Source organism: Balaenoptera ricei, chromosome 3 (genome assembly GCF_028023285.1).
Source record: "Balaenoptera ricei isolate mBalRic1 chromosome 3, mBalRic1.hap2, whole genome shotgun sequence".
NCBI lineage: Eukaryota > Metazoa > Chordata > Mammalia > Artiodactyla > Balaenopteridae > Balaenoptera > Balaenoptera ricei.
The window spans coordinates 61,883,561-61,900,976 of NC_082641.1; the positions used below are offsets into that span (position 1 = coordinate 61,883,561).

General features: G+C 39.6%; 1 protein-coding gene across 1 annotated transcript in view; it reads right to left on the bottom strand.

Moving 5' to 3' along the window:
• The window catches only part of TBCA (tubulin folding cofactor A), a 100,673-nt gene extending 86,721 nt beyond the window's left edge, over window positions 1-13,952 (bottom strand). The window contains exon 1 of the mRNA XM_059919367.1: window positions 13,800-13,952. Coding sequence (XP_059775350.1) covers window positions 13,800-13,852 — 53 coding nt within the window. The 5' untranslated portion in view covers window positions 13,853-13,952. The remainder of the gene's footprint in view (window positions 1-13,799) is intronic.
• Window positions 13,953-17,416: the final 3,464 nt, after the last annotated feature.

Genomic DNA, 17,416 nt, shown 5'->3' on the forward strand with positions numbered 1-17,416 from the left:
TCTGTCAAGAATGGGGAGGAAGACGAAATATATATTTCTTACTATAAATTACAATACCACAGGACCTCAAAGAACTTTTGGTTATGTGAATTATAAATCTTAATATTTACTGTATTAGAAATTAAAACTGGGAAATCACAAAAATATTTTAATTAAAAATGTAGTATTTGTTAATTCACTTAAAAACAACAAAATAAATGTACATGTTAACAAAAATAACCTATTTTATGAAAAATAACTATATTTTCCAAAATGAAAAAATTTAGTGAGAAGAATGGCAATGCTTCACATTTTTGCAAATCTTTTAAATGTCTAGATTAACAGAAGCATCTGGATTCTTACATCTGCTTCTTCATTCAATCTGTTACAATATCACATATCATTAGTCTCTGGAAAACTCCACTATACAATTTTGTGCAAATTAAAGTGAAAAAGGCAAATAATGTCTCAGTATTACTATGAAAATAACTTTGACCTTGCAAACACCCTGAAAGGGTGTCAGAGACCGCCAGGGGCCCCTGGACCATACTTTGGAAACCAACGGTCTAATGAAAGGAATAGATAATTACAGTAATCCCCCCTTATCTGAGGTTTCAGTTACCCACAGTCAACTGCAGTCTGAAAATATCAAATGGAAAATTCCAGAAATAAACAGTAAGTTTTAAATTGCATGCACGTTCTGAGTACTGTGATGAAATCTCATACTGTACTGCTTTGTCCCACCTAGGATGTGAATCATCAACACTGTATACACTACCCACTTGTTAGTATAGGAAAAAACATAGTAGATACAGTTTGGTACTATCTGCAGTTTCAGGCACCTATTGCAAGTTTTTGAACATATCCCCCACGGATAAGAGAAGGCTACTATACAAAGTTCTTTGAGAACACAGAGAAGGGAGACAGACAGGAAACTTCTGCAGAGGTGGTGACATCTCCTGAGACTTGAGCCCAAATCCTTACACACTAGATAGGCCCTGTAGCATCTATATCTTCTCCCTCCTACTCTTCAAGGTGTCTCCTACCCCTCCTCCTCTTTCTCACTTGGTTGTTCCTCCTCAAACTGGCCAATCTTTCTCTCTTCTTCAAGTCTTTGTATCTACTGTCCTTTTTGTCTGAAAGGCTCTTCCCCCATACAGTCCATGGCTCTTCTTGGCCATACCTGGCCATCATGAAGATTAAGGACAGCTATACCCTTGTATACCTGTAATCCATTCAGGGCCCATTCCTTAGAAAATTCTGCCTTATACTAACTGTTATATATGTGCACTAGAAGCCATATTTAACAAAGTACATGGTAGCATCATTTGTAAAAGTGGAAAAAAATAAAACTAAATATCCATCAACATGAGAATGAAACAAAACACTAGTAAATTCATGCAACAGAATGAATTAGAGCTGAATGTTTCAACATGAAGAAATCTCAAGAACAGTAATATGCACAAAAAGTAGGTTAAAGAAAGATTCCTATGACACTACTTATAATTTTTAAATTTTAAATTAATCTATATTTTGATAGGTAATACACGATTCAAAATTATAAGAATTTTCTCCCATCCCTGTCCTCCAGTTATACAGTTTCTCTCCCAGAAACAACCAAAGTGACCAGTTTCCTATGTATCCTTCCAGATATATTTTATGTTACACAAAAATATAAGTGTTGTTAAGTGTGCAGAATACTTTAATATGGTTCATGTTTATCTACATATAAAATAGAAGTTTAAAAATACGTGTGGAAATGATAAAGACCAAATTCAGAATAATAATTACTAACAGGCAAAGAAGAAAAAGAACAAACTTAGAAAGGGGCACTTCAAATGTACCTGTATTGTTTCATTTCAGGTTTATTGTGTTTTCTCTAGATTTTTTTCATACATGAAATAAAATTTTTTCTTCATAAAATAAATAGATGAAAAGGATCAGATTTGAGAAAATAATTAGTTTGGTGTCAGATGGAGTTTGAAACCAGAGCATACTAAGGACATAAATTCAATACTTTAAAATGAGTCTAAAGCTCAAGAGAAAGCTGGAGATTGGGGATTTATATAAAGAGATACTTGCAGTTCTAAGAGTAAATATTTAGATATATGCACCCTATATAACAGAGCACAAATTCCTTAAGGACTGGGCCCAAAACTCTGCCATATTACGTTCCCCTGAAATATCACCTACTGCCCATAATGAGATTTCAATTTACCTATATCCTTACTATTTTTCTTAGGTTTCAGAAATAACATCCTGGTATGGGTGAGCCTATTTATGTAAGTAACTTAACAATAGGCAGTTACAACACACACACACACACACACATACACACATGTCTATTAAATTAGAATCAAAGGGAGACAGTGTTCTGGTTAGTTTTAGGTAAACTACAAAGCCTTATTTATTTTTTTAATTAATTAATTCATTCATTCATTTTTGGCTGCGTTGGGTCTTCCTTGCTGCATGCAGGCTTCCTCTAGCTGCAGCAAGTGGGGTCTACTCTTCATTGTGGTGCACAGGCTTCTCATTGCAATGGCTTCTCTTGTTGCAGAGCACGGGCTCTAGGCGCGTGAGCTTCAGTAGTTGTGGCACGCGGGTTCAGTAGCTGTGGCTCGCGGGCTCTAGAACGCAGGCTCAGTAGCTGTGGAACAGGGGCTCAGATGCTCCGCGGCATGTGGGATCTTCCCAGACCAGCACTGAAACCCGTGTCCCCTGAATTGGCAGGCGGATTCTTAACCACTGCGCCACCAGGGAAGTCCCTCAAAACCATTTTTAGATTGAACTTATTAATAATTAAAAATGTTTCTAGAGTTTCCCCGGTGGCACAGTGGTTAAGAGTCTGCCTGCCAATGCAGGGGACACGGGTTTGAGTGCTGGTCTGGGAAGATCCCACATGCCGTGGAGCAACTGAGCCCCTGCGCCACAGCTACTGAGCCTGCGCTCTAGAGCCCGCAAGCCACAGCTACTGAGCCTGTGTGCCTACAGCCCATGCTCTGCAACAAGAGAAGCCACCGCAATGAGAAGCCTGCGTACTGCAAGGAAGAGTAGCCCCCGGTCGTTGCAACTAGAGAAAGCCCACGTGTGACAACGAAGACCCAATGCAGCCAAAAATAAAAAACTAAATTTATAAAAAAAAAATTAAAATGTTTCTACAATAGACTAGTTTCCTTTCTAGGTAAAAGAAAATCCTGTGAAACTGTTAACTTTTAAAGAAATCCCTGATATAAATATATTTTCTTATCTTTCATTTCTCCAATAAAAATACTATCCTGACAAAAGTCTTTAATTGAGGATTGTGATTACTTGCAGCTGTTTTATTGCTTTTCCTTTTTATAAATGTATTTATTTTATTTCATTTATTTTTGGCTGTATTGGGTCTTCGTTGCTGTGCACAGGCTTTCTCTAGTTGCAGCAAGCCGGAGCTACTCTTCGTCGTGATGCGCGGTGCATGGGCTCTAGGCATGCGGGCTTCAGTAGTCGCAGCACGTGGGCTCAGTAGTTGTGGCTCGTGGGCTCTAGAGCTCAGGCTCAGTAGTTGTGGCTCATAGGCTTAGTTGCTCCATGGCATGTGGGATCTTCCCAGACCAGGGCTTGAACCCGTGTCCCCTGCATTGGCAGGCGGATTCTTAACCACTGTGCTGCCAGGGAAGCCCTTTATTGCTCTTTTGAAGTTTAACTGGAGTATTCAGCAACCTCTCTCCTTTCAAAGTCTCTCACTTTTAGTGATAAAAGCAAACTTCAATTATAGGAGGGGGAACAGACTCTTGAGCTGTTCCCCCTCATATAAGTGACCTCTTTTCTGGTTTTCTCCATTCCTCCACTCAATTTGCAAATATGTATTAAATGCCTGTTTTGTTATAAGCTATGTATTATACACCATTTCTCTGGTCCCTAAAAGGATGAGAAGAACTGCTTGGCCTTAAGAAAATCTTTGTATATCTTATATAGTGCAAAGTCCTTAGAACTTAACGTCCTAGGTTTGAGATGAAAATTACTGTACTAGTAACCTAAGTTGAATTACACTTCAGTAGAATTATAGGTCTTCAAAAGCTTCATAGAGTACAGACATATTTCAGGCAATGGATGCACATTAAAAGCATGTCATTTTAGTACTGTTCAGAAGCTGAGGATCATTTAGTGGAGAAATAGATGCCTACTTGTTTATAGACAAATAAACCCTGAGTTAAAGCATATGTATACACATAAGGCTCCATAAAATATTTCTTTAGCACAGGTGAAAGGATATCAACAACAAAGGGGGAACTCAGTTAAAAACAAAATATTAAGAAGGATTTGAAAATAATTATAATCTAGCATTAGCACTGCAGAGATGTCTTCTGACAGTTTTGGTGAATCATTTATAGATTTTAGAATAAGGGCTCTTAAACACTCACTTACTTGACTACTCTTCCCTACGATAAACTTTATGGAAGTGAAATAAGAGGGAAACTGGCCTTGACACATTGTGTCCTCTACGTTTGTGTCTCTATTCTTGCCCTGCAAATAGGTTCATCTGTACCATCTGTCTAGATTCCACACATATGCGTTAATATACGATATGTTTTTTTCTTTCTGGCTTACTTCACTCTGTATGACAGACTCTAGGTCCATCCACATCTCTACAAATGACCCAATTTCGTTCCTTTTTATGGGTGAGTAGTATTCCACTATATATATGTACCACATCTTCTTTATCCATTCACCTGTCATTGGACATTTATGTTGCTTCCATGTCCTAGCTATTGTAAATAGTGCTGCAATGAACATTGGGGTACATGTGACTTTTTGAATTATGGTTTTCTCAGGTTATATGCTGGGTCATATGGTACTTCTATTTTTAGTTTTTTAAGGAAACACCATACTGTTCTCCACAGTGGCTGTATCAATTTACATTCCCACCAATAGTGCAAGAGGGTTCCCTTTTCTCCACACCCTCTCCAGTATTTATTGTTTGTAGATTTTTTGATGATGGCCATTATCACAGCAAGATCTTTTCTGACCCACCTCCTAGAGTAATGAAAATAAAACCAAAAATAAGCAAATGGGACCTAATTAAACTTAAAAGCTTTTGCACAGCAAAGGAAACCATAAACAAGATGAAAACACAACCCTCAGAATGGGAGAAAATATTTGTAAATGAAGCAACAGACAAAGGATTAATCTCCAAAATATACAAACAGCTCAGGCAGCTCAATATCAAAAAAACAAACAACCCAAATCAAAAAATGGGCGGAAGATACAGTATTTTTTAAGGTGTTAAAAATACAGGGTCACTGATATAAACAGAGATATTTTTGCTGGGGCTTCAAAGCAGGGAATCAACATCTCAGCAATTTAAAGAAAAATGGCCATTACAAAGTCCTGCAGATTAATCCAAATCACAAGCTTCATGTTCCTCCCTTCTCCCTCCACAGCCAATCAGTGAAAATGACAAAAGAACTAAAAGCAAGTTTTTATCACAATTTAAAAGACAGCAAGGACCTTCCCTGATGGTTCAGTGGTTAAGACTCTGCGCTTCCAATGCAGGGTATGTGGGTTCGATCCCTGGTCGGGGAACTAAGATCCCACATGCCGTGTGGCACAGCCAAAAAAAAAAAGAAGTTGAAAAGAAAGCAAGTTCCAGGGTCCCTCCTGGAGAGACTACACTGTTTATACTTCTACAGAATGATTATGATGATAATAATGACAGCAGTTAACATATACTGAACATACATATCAGGCATTTGGGCTTAGTGCTTTAAATGATTACCTTACAATTCTCTGAACAACAGATACTATCATTAACCCATTTTCCAGCTAAGAAAACTCGGGCTTTTAAAGGTTAAATAACTTGCTCAGGGTCACCTATGTAGTAAGTGGAGCCTGGGATTCCATCTGTTTAACTCCAACTGCAGCAATAACTATACTATTATGCTGTCACATCATAATCGATTCAGTAGCTCCCTACTGCTTATCAGGTCAAAAATCCTTATAGAGTAAGGTTTCATCCATGCCTTTGTTCACTGGAAAGACTTCTGTTGAGCATTTATTATATGTCAACACCATACCAGGTGCTTCAACGATAGAGGTTCTGAGTGAGGCTGCTAAATAAGTGATCTTTGGATCAGTCATTGTTATTTTAAAATGAGCTCTATTTGGGTACATTAAACAGCATCACAGTTGGAATTATGTTCTTCTATAATTGTATTGTTGGAAATGGAATGTTGAAATAGGAAGACCACACATCTAAGCATTTATATCCTAAATAGTTCTGGACTACTATTTTTAACAAAATTTTCCAACCTGGCTTACTACAAATTTTTAAAATTTTCTATCAAACAAAAAAATGCAATGAAAACACAGAACACACCTACATGCACACACAGGGGTCGAAGGATCTTTCATTTCCACATTCAACTTGCAGAATAATACAGGCTATGCTGGGAAAACCATGGTCATGAGTGGCCTTAGCTTTCCTCCTTTCCAGCTTAAAGAGACATCTGGTTGCCAGCTGTGTAGCTCCTACGAGTCAATGCTTGCCAAGTAGTTGGCAGAAGGTGGGGAAGAGCTGACCACTTGCAATCCATTTTGACAGTGACTCTGACCATCACTTTGGAGAACTGGATACATTACAGACATTCCAAAAGGAGGTGGCTAAATTTCACGGTAGGAAGTTGGCCATTTTGGCTGAACTTACTTTAACTCACATCAAAGTGCTATGATGTGGAAGAAGAGGAGAATACACGAAAAGATACAAAGCTACTAAAGCTTACAAGAATAATTTACAAGGCTATGTCCCTAAACTCTCCCAGACACTGTCCACCATATTTCTATCCATAATTACTTTAAAAAGGAGAAGCGTATATACAACTACAGCTAAACGGGTAAAACTATATCTCCATGTCTATGTAAGTACATGTGTCATTCATATTTTTCACTTTCACGTCAGTATAAAATATATAATCCGCATACATATACATAATGTACATCACTATAACATGTATTATATATATAAATATATATGTTTGTCACTATAACATATATTATATATAAATATATATATTTAACTGTGGCGATTTTACTTACCTTTTATGTTTTTTTATGCCTGCTGTACAATATATATGTTATATATATCATACACAGTTGTATATTAGAAGTATGGGTATAAACAAACTTAGGAAGATGCCACAGTTTGGAAAAGGTGCTTGCTTTATTTAAAAAAAAAAAAAATCAATACAATTTCCCCACAGATCCATGATGTAAAATTCTATAATCAAGCCTTGTAGATTTGTAATTATGGTATGTCAGCTACATTTAAACAAGAGTGTTAAAAGATTGTTAAAGTTAAACTAACACAATTGCAGTGTGAATTGTCCTAGTCTCATTCTAATCTACTGGTGTCACTTTCATTTAATCAGAGGAAAACTATGAGCCAATGTCAGTGCTATTTCCAATGCCCTAACATTCTTTGTTCACATTGGATTTTAAGCCATTACCAATCTAAAATGGTTATAAAAAGATATATTTCAGAAAGCATTTTTACTCAATTAATTCACTCACCAGTGGACATTTTTAGCAGGCTTTATTGAAAATAAGTTGGCTTTAAAGTTATTAAATAACCTTTTATGTTAAATGAATGAAAACATTTTGTTCTTGCAGAAGAATTTCTTGAATTTACCACAAATACAACTTAAGAAAAGAAAAACCCTTATTTTATAAACAGAAATCATACTTCGAAACTTATGGTAGACATATGTCATTTAGCTGAAATAACATATCAGCATTTAAAACATCAAGGCTATTTTTTTCTTCTGCTTTAGTGAAAAATGGGGGAAAGACAGTATCTTCAAAAAATGGTATTGAGCAAACTGGACAGCTACCTGCAGAAGAATCAAACTGGACTACTTTCTCATACCATATACAAAAATGAACTCACTATGAATTAAAGACTTAAAAGTAATACCTGAAACCATAAAACTTCTAGAAGAAAAAATAGGCACTACGCTCTTTGACGTCAGTCTTAGCAAGATCTTTTTGGATTTGTCACCTTGGGCAAGGGAAACAAAAACAAAAATAAACAAATGGAACTAATCAAAGTAAACACCTTTTGCACAACAAAGCAAAACTATCAACAACATGAAAAGGCCACCTACTCAACAGGAGAAGGTATTTGCAAACATATATCTGATAATGAGTTAATATCCAAAATATACAAAAAACTCACATAACTCAAGATCAAAAAAACAAACAACCTGATTAAAAAATGGACAGAGTACCTGAAGAGACATTTTTCCAAAGAAGATATACATATGGCCAACAGGCACATGAAAAGATGCTCAACATCACTCATCATCAGGGAAATGCAAATTAAAACTACAGTATCACCTCACACCTGTCAGAATGGCTAGTATCAAAAAGAAAACAAATAACAGGGCTTCCCTGGTGGCGCAGTGGTTAAGAATCTGCTCCGGGAAGATCCCACATGCCGCGGAGCAACTAAGCCCATGCACCACAACTACTGAGCCTGCGCTCTAGAGCCCACGAGCCACAACTACTGAGCCCACGCACCGCATCTACTGAAGCCAGTGCGCTCTAGAGCCTGTGCTCGGCAACAAGAGAAGCCCGCGCACCGCAACGAAGAGTAGCCCCCGCTCACCGCGACTAGAGAAAGCCTGCGCATAGCAACGAAGACCCAACACAGCCAAAAATAATACATTAATATAAATAAATTTTAAAAAAAGAAAACAAATAACAAATGTTGGTGAGGATGTGGAGAAAAAGGAACCCTTGTGTACTGCTGGTGGGAATGTAAATTGGTGCAGCCACTATAGGAAACAGTATGGAGATTCCTCAAAAAATTAAAAATAAAACTACTATACAATCCAGCGATTCCACTCTTGAGTATTTACCCGAAGAAAACTAAAATACTAATTCAAAAAGATATATGCACTCCGATGTTCTCTGCAGCACTTACAATAGCCAAGACAGGGAAGAAACCTAAGTGCCCATGAACAGATGAATAAAGAAAATGTGATTGATATGTATATTTATAATTACTTATACATACACACACAATGGAATATTACTCAGCCATAAAGAAGAATGAAATCTTGTCATCTGTGACAACATGGATGGACTTAGAGGGCATTATGCTAAGTGAAATAAGTCCGACAGAGAAAAACAAATACTGTGTGATTTTACTTATATGTGGGATCTAAAAAACAAAACAAATGAACAAACATAACTAGACAGAAACAGAATCACAGAGAGAACAAACAAGTGGTTGCCAAAGGGGAGGCATGTGGGGGGAAGAGAGAAATAGGTGAGGGAGATTAAGAGGTACAAACTTCCAGTTACAAAATAAATGAGTCACAGGTATGAAAGGTACAGTGTGAATATAGTCAGTAATTATGTAACATCTTTGTATTGTGACAGATGGTAACTAGACTTATCATGGTATCATTTTGAAATACAGAAATGTCAAATTACTATGTTGTATATCAGGAACTACCACAGCGTTGTAGGCCAATTATACTTCAAAAACAAAAAAAACTCACAGAAAAAAAGATCAGATTTGTGGTTACCAAAGGTGGGGAGTGGGGGAGAAGGGGAATTGGATAAAGATAGTCAAAAAGGTACAAACTTCCAGTTATAAGGTAAATAAGTACTACTAGGTATGTAATGAACAACATGATAAATATAATTAACACTGCTATATGTTATTATGAAAGTCGTAAGAGAGTAAATTCTGAGTTCTGATCACAAGGAAAAAAATTTTTTTCTATTTCTTTAATTTTGTATCTATGAGATGATAAATGTTCACTAAACTTATTGTGGTAATAATTTCATGATGTATATAAGTCAAATCATTATGTTGTATACCTTAAACTTATACAGTTGCTGTATGTCAATTATATCTCAATAAAACTAGAAGAAAAAAATCAATGCTGTATCTTCTACTTTAGAGAAAAGTATTTTCTAAATCACCAATAATTTAATACAGAAAAAAAAGCTTCTCTGGCAAAACTTCATATTTACAGGATGCATTTAAGTTTTAAGTAAAGTACAACGTTCAATTCACAGTTGTACTATCAGCAAATAGTCTCCAAATAATCACAGCACACACAAAACAGTGCTATGTTAGCTACTTATGTAAGTACTAATACGAATCACCCTGGTTTGCTTGGGACTTTCCCAACTTTAGCACTGTAGGTTCCACATCCTGGAAACCCTTCTGTCCCAGGTAAACCCAGACAACTAATGTCAGCGAGACATTGGGGGGCGGGGTGAGGGGGAAGATTTACAGTTCTGCACTGGAAAAGAAGAAATTTGGAGTCATATCTGGTAACTCCTTGCTAGGGCTGCCAGATTAGCTGTGCCCAGTCACATATAAGTAGGTCTAGCAATCTGGAACATGGATTTAAATCTTTATTTTTATTTTTTTTCACACACACATACACACTTTATTTATTTATTTATTTACATTGAAGTATAGTTGATTTACAGTGTTGTGTTAGTTTCAGGTGTACAGCAAAGTGATTCAGATATACATATACATATATATGTTCTTTTTCAGATTCTTTTCCATTATATGTGATTACAAGATATTGAATATAGCTCCCTATGCTATACAGTAGGCCCTTGTGTTTATCTATTTTATATATAGTAGTGTGTATATGTTAATCCCAAACTCCTAATATAAGCCCTCAATTATCAAGGATGAACAAAAAGGAGGCTGTGATTATTTCAATAGAAAACTCGAGTAAATCTGACCTTGCTTAATACTGTTTGGCACTGATCATTCAGTTAATCTCAGTAAACTTAGGTCAGGTGGCTATTCCATGCCAGGCACTGAAGACAGAGCAGTGAACAAGACAGTTTCGTCACTGATGTCACTCCCAGTCTCAAGGGAAGATAAGAAGATAAAGAAAAATATTCCAGTGATGTTGATGTAATTTGGTAAAGGATTCAGTCTCATTTGTTAAATATTTGTCGAACATCAAATCTTTAAAAAGAGCCTGCAAGACCCAAACCTACCAACTAATACCCATTAACAATGAGTCACATGTGAACACAGGCTGCTGCTTGAAGAAACTTCGTATATTACCCAGCCCCTAGTGCACACATATCTCTAATTCACAGCCAGAATTAGCCCTGGAAAAACGATCCCATTGCAGGGGAGGAGATATTTGACAAGTCCTATGAGTCAGGAACTCAGTACCAAGTCAGACTCATTGCTGTCTAACTCTCACCTTAAAAGCCAGTCCTAGTAACTGGACTCTCCTGTTTCTAGGGGTCTAACCTCTCTCTTGAAATCTATTTCAGGGTATCAGATCCTTTGCCTTTGTTACCATGTGAAATAACAAAGTTTCTCTAGGACTAGAGCACTGTGAGTCTTCTGCCTATTTCCTTAGGGTCTAAAATCACCATTTTGCCAACATGCTGAAATGTGCATCTTCCACTCATTGTTTATCTCTCAGTTGCCAAATACCACCTTTTATTTATTGCCTGTTTCCATACTCCAGTAATATTCCATCTGCCTGTCTACATTTCTTCCTAAAACCCACTACAGGGAACAGCATCGAGGTTCCTCAAAAAACTAAAAATAGAACCACCATATGATCCAGCAATTCCACTCCTGGGTATTTATCTGATGAAAATGAAAACACTACTTCGAAAAGATATATGCACCCCAATGTTCACAGCAGCATTATTTACAATAGCAAAGCTATGGAAGCAACCTAAGCGTCAGTCAACTTATGAATGGATAGAGAAGATGTGATATATGTACACACAAACACACACACACACACACACACACGACAGAATACTACTCAGCCATAAAAAAGAATGGAATTCTGCCATTTGCAACAACATGGATGGACCTACAGGGTATTATGCTTAGTGAAGTAAGTCATACAGAGAAAGACAAACACTATACGTTATCACTAATATGTGGAATCTAAAAAATAAAACACACAAATGAATATAACAGATCAGAAACTAACTTACAGATACAGAGAGCAAGTAACCAGTGGGGAGAGGGAAGGGAATGGGGCAGAATATGGGTAGGGGATTAAGAAGTACAAACTAGTACATATAAAATAAATAAGCTACAAGAATATATTGTACAGCACAGGGAATATAGCCAATATTTTATAATAACTTAATGGAAAATAATTAATAAAAATTTTGAATCACTGTTATACACCTGAAACTAATATTGTAAATCAACTATACTCAATAAAAAAGTCATTTCTCATGACTTTCCATCTAAAGCACTCTTCATTATACTCTGGTACTTCTGCCAAATAGATTTATGAAAATGACATAACCAAAGTAAGTCTAACAAAAGTGAAAACAGAACTTGGGGGTAATAGGGCAAATTATATTTTCAATTACACATCTCAACTCCCCTTCTATTATCACACATTTTAAAAAATACTCTTCTGGGGGGCACTGTAGCTTAAAACAAAAGGTTGTAGATCAGAAACCTTAGTGCTATTCCCTGCTCTGCCACTAACTAGCACAGTGACCCCGGACAAGTTTACTTTTCCTATTTTAACTTCATTAAACCTCAGTTTCTTATCTGTAAAATGGGAATACAAACCATAGTATTAGTTAGCATTTACTAGTACTTACCACATACTGTTAAACAGAACAGCAGGCGTTTTTTGGAACAACTGCACGAGGCGGGTACTTACTCCATTTTACAAACGAGGAAACTGAGGCACGGTGCAATGTAATATATTCAACAATACATAGTATATGGCAGAATCAAGATTGGAACCCAAGCAGTCTCACTTCAGAAAAGGCTGTACATTTCACTACTACTCATCCTATCTCTTTACCGCCTTAACAATAATGACAGCTTCTGGAAAGCACAGTGCAATGCTGTGCTAAGCCGCGGAGGTAATATCTTAAAAAGTGAATTTATTCTCCCCTTTGCCTTGTCCTTCCTCTGGTGAAAATATCAACACAGGGAGGAAAGGTGGGCAGAGGAAGAAGCCAGAGAGCTAGGATTAGACACGTTTACTGCCAAATAACCTGCTTCTTCAGAAGGCTGTTCATCTTTTCTCTTGGAATGCCTCATCAAAAAGTTTCATCTTTTGGGGTCTGAACAATAAAGGCCTAATAAGCACTCCAGTGTCTCACAGCGGTGAGAATGACGGCGAACTACAGGACTGGCCTACCCAGGATAGTTACTTAAACAGCACCCCACAAGCTCCGGGGCGAGCCTCGGGGAAGCTAGCCGGGGAGTGAGGCCACAGAAGTTTGTCGAGTGTGCTGGAAGTTCACGCCGCAGTTCTTCAGACTGCGAGTCCCGCCTGCCATGTTAGATGACAGGGCGCCCGCAAGGTCCCATTTCTAAGGAGGGCCGGGCTCGCGGCGACCCCCTAAACTTCACAACGGGCTCGCGCGCCCACGTGAGCGCAGGTAATGGACTGGAAGCGCCCCCCGCCAGCCAGGTTCCGCAGGGAGACCCAGGCAGCGCACTCGGAGATACAACCCCAGCCCGCCCCGCCCTCGAGAGCCGGGCCGCCGCCCCTCTGCCTCCCCGACAGCGGGCGCCGGAGGGGTGGGGCCGCCGCGACCTTCACCGCTCCGCGCCTGGGTTTTAGAGGGGGCAGGCGGGGGTAGGGGAGTGCCCCGGTCCGGTGACTTGGGCACCTGCGCGCTCCCTCCGTTCCCGCCCCGTCCCCACCGGCCGCGGCGCCCCAGGTGAGGCCTGGAGTCCGGGACCCAGCTCGGGCCTGCGCTCCGCCCGGCCTCTCGGGCCGCCACGGGGCGAGGAAGAGGAGGCGGCGGCAGCTGCGCCGCTCCCGGCTCCTTACCGCTTCACCACGCCGGTTTTGATCTTGATCTGCCTCACGCGAGGATCGGCCATGGTCCCTCGAGCGCCGCGGGAATGAGGGGCGGAGAGCCGGGGTAACCGTTGAGGGAGACTGCGCGAAGGAAGCGGGTCTGTAGGCGTAGCCGGCGCGGGCTGGCGCGCATGCGCACACTGCGGCGCGGCCCCGGCGCCACCCTGGCGCTGTTGCCACACCCGCGGGGCGTGGGCCCAGGGTCGCGGGTCAAGGGCGGGCCACCACTCACCCACCTCCGGTCAGTTTCCCGTTCGCAGAAACTGCTTCGTCTATCTCAAGTAGCCCTCCTTTTTAGTTCTTGAACAGCCCTCCTCTTAGTGTGAATACAAGTTACACTTTTCCCGGTCTCCACAGCCTGGGCGTTTGGGGAAACTTGTGTCTCCCCGGATAGACTGGTTTGGCCATGACATCGCTTTGCGAGATTATCCGCTGAATGGACGGAGTGACCTAAAAATTGAAGATATTTTCGGTGTCATTATCTTATGTCAAATGGGGTAAAATGATGCAGGTTTAAAGAAATAAACTACCGTCATGCACGCAGTTAAGAAAATCCTTACCCTCTACCTCAGACCTCTGCAAACAATGTTTGTGGATAAATGCACCTAACAAAAGAAACGACTATAGGACTTATTCAAAAATCATTACCTCTAGTGAATCTTAAATATCCAACTTACAAAAATTGAGTGGCATAAAAAAGCTTGGGCTTCGTGGTCAAACAAACCCACTGACCTTTGGTATTAAAGGGGTTTTACCCTTTAATAGCTAACTGACACTGGGCACACAGGCCACTTAACCTCGCTGCTGAGGCTTTTGCCTTGTATACAAAATAGAAATAATGTCCACTTTACAGAGTAGATATGAAGGTTAAAGCTCAATGCCTGACACATAATACTCAACAGCTTTTGACTATTTTATATTTTCAAAAAATGTGTCTATTGCATAAAATGAGACACACCTCCAGTGAGCTCTGGCAGCCTCTTCCCGACGGAGTCCCCCAAGGAACGCAGGGCAGAGCCTCCTTCCTTTTATGGTTTCTTGGTATCATTCTTCAAAGGCCTGTCTTTACCCTTCCCTACACTTGATTCACTCCTTCTGGCTTTTATGACTAGCTCTGGACAGTTCAAGACCCTGCCAGTTCAGGAACCTTAGTATAAATCCAAGATCAAAACCCACCTCCAGGAGAAAGTCTACTATGACTGACCCCTGCCCATTTAATGCTCCCTGGATACTTCGGAATCACCCAAAATTAATTTTTATTTTTAGTGTATTTCTTTTTTTATTTTTAAATAAATTTATTTATTTATTTATTGGCTGTGTTGGATCTTCGTTGCTGCACGCGGGCTTTCTCTAGTTGCGGCGAGCAGGGGCTACTCTTTGTTGTGGTGTGCAGGCTTCTCATTGCGGTGGCTTCTCTTGTTGAGGAGCATGGGCTCTAGGGCGCGTGGGCTTTAGAAGTTGTGGCACGCGGGCTCAGTAGTTGTGGCTCGCGGGCTCTAGAGCACAGGCTCAGTAGTTGTGGTGCATGGGCTTAGCTGCTCCGCGGCATGTGGGATCTTCCCGGACCAGGGATCGAATCCGTGTCGCCTGCATTGGCAGGCGAATTCTTAACCACTGAGCCACCAGGGAAGCCCTATTTTTGGTATATTTCTTTTAAAAACTATTGTTTGAGTCCTTCATGAGGGTGTGCTCACTCTCTTCATTGGATTATAAACATCTTTAGAGGCAAGAATCTTGTCTTCTATAAATCTTCCTCTCCTAACCTCCACCTGTGTTCTGTACACAGCAGGTGTTAAATTCAGTAAATACTGTCATCTGACTGGTTGGCACACTGAAATAAACTTCAAGTGACACAGCAGACCTATGAAATACTGGGGGGTGGCAGGGCGGGGGAGGTAAAAACAAAACAAAACAGAAAAACCAACAGACTCAACACAGCAAAATGCTAAAAACAGGAATCCAGTAGATCATTAATATAAAGTTACTGGGCAACCCCTTAAGGCAAAGAAAAAACAGCAGTGAAACCCACACACCAAAAGATTGTGCTGATAGGGCTCTTGCTATTGTCAAGGATCTTCCTTTAGTCAGGCAACAAAAGCCTTGTAACTCTTCATACTTTCCTTTTTGCCTTGGTTTCCAGAACCTCAGAGCTTAGTTTTGCACTGATTTGCAGGATTTCCCTCAGCCTAGGTTTTTTGATGTAAATACCTAATATCTCCCCAAACCCCCAACTGTACCTCCACCCATTTGCTTTTTTTCTCTTTGTTTTAATGATTTCATATGTGTGAACCAGTAATAAATAAATGTAACATACCAGCCAAAAGACCTGTATATTTCTATATTTATATGAATGTCTATCCTACCGTATTCTTAGTTTCCTATTTAGGACCTCCCAGATGACTTATTTATTTAACGAACACTTTGTATGGGGCTTAATAAGGGATACCACTGTATCCCAGCATGTAGCAATGCCTGGCATATAATCAGTACTCTATAAATATTTCTTGAATGAATAAATGCTGCTTTAAAACTCTTTTTTTCCATTTAACAATATGTCACGGAGCCTTCTCATTTCAGCAAAAGAGCTACTAAGATAATCTGAAATATCCTATCACCCCCCACCCCATACACACACATACCATCTTTCTCTGGGCCTTACTCCTTTGGGTCTGGACTTTGAGGAGGTAAACCAACAAGAGGTCATTTTTGTTAGTATGGGAGAGGAGGGCTAACCATAGAAAGCCTGCAAGATCTAGGCAGGGAGATGCCCTAGGGTATTTGGAATAGAAACTATGTAAGCTGCATTTCTCACTGTTTGACACCCTTCTGTTCTGTTATCCATAAACCTTAATTGAGTTCTGTTTAAGTATTCCAGCCTGGCCTCAGGTGACCTATAGGAATGACTCTGTAGGGGACTCTCTAAGGGATAAGTTTATTAACATTTGAGATTGAGGGTTAAAGAGATCTGAGAGATCCCCAGGACTGGGTGAATCTAGTAGAACAACAGGAAAGTCTAGCCATCTCCTCTGTGAGTGGCAATTCTCCATTGCTAATAATCTTAGAGGGGTGAGGTAATATTTTATTAAAGAATGCTGCTGATTCCCTTACAAGTACAGGTTGTTTTCCCCACACACTTACGGGGCTATAAATTTAGTCTCACCATCCCTTCATGTCATTCTCTTCCAATTGTCTCCAAGCTCCTCAAGATCAGAGACCATATCACATTCATCTTAGTCTCCCCAGCATGAAGCTTAATGCCTAATGGCAAGTAGATGCACAGTAAGTATTTGCTGAGTTAAATAAAAGTCAAATATGGGACTGAGATAGATTTCTAATTTTGATGACAGCAAGAGACCGGTCATGTTTTTATCAACAGTACTTCTTTGTTTAAATAATCTCTGCAGGGTGTCTTCTCCAGCTGGCCATCTCATTTTATGAAATGAAATTACAACATCAGAGCAACTGCACACTAGGCCCCATAGCCCTAATGAATGTTGTTTTAAGCCACTAACTTTAGGGTAATTAATTCATTATGCATCCATAGATAACTAGTGCAAAGGTTATGCATGGGCTCCTTTTCATCAAGG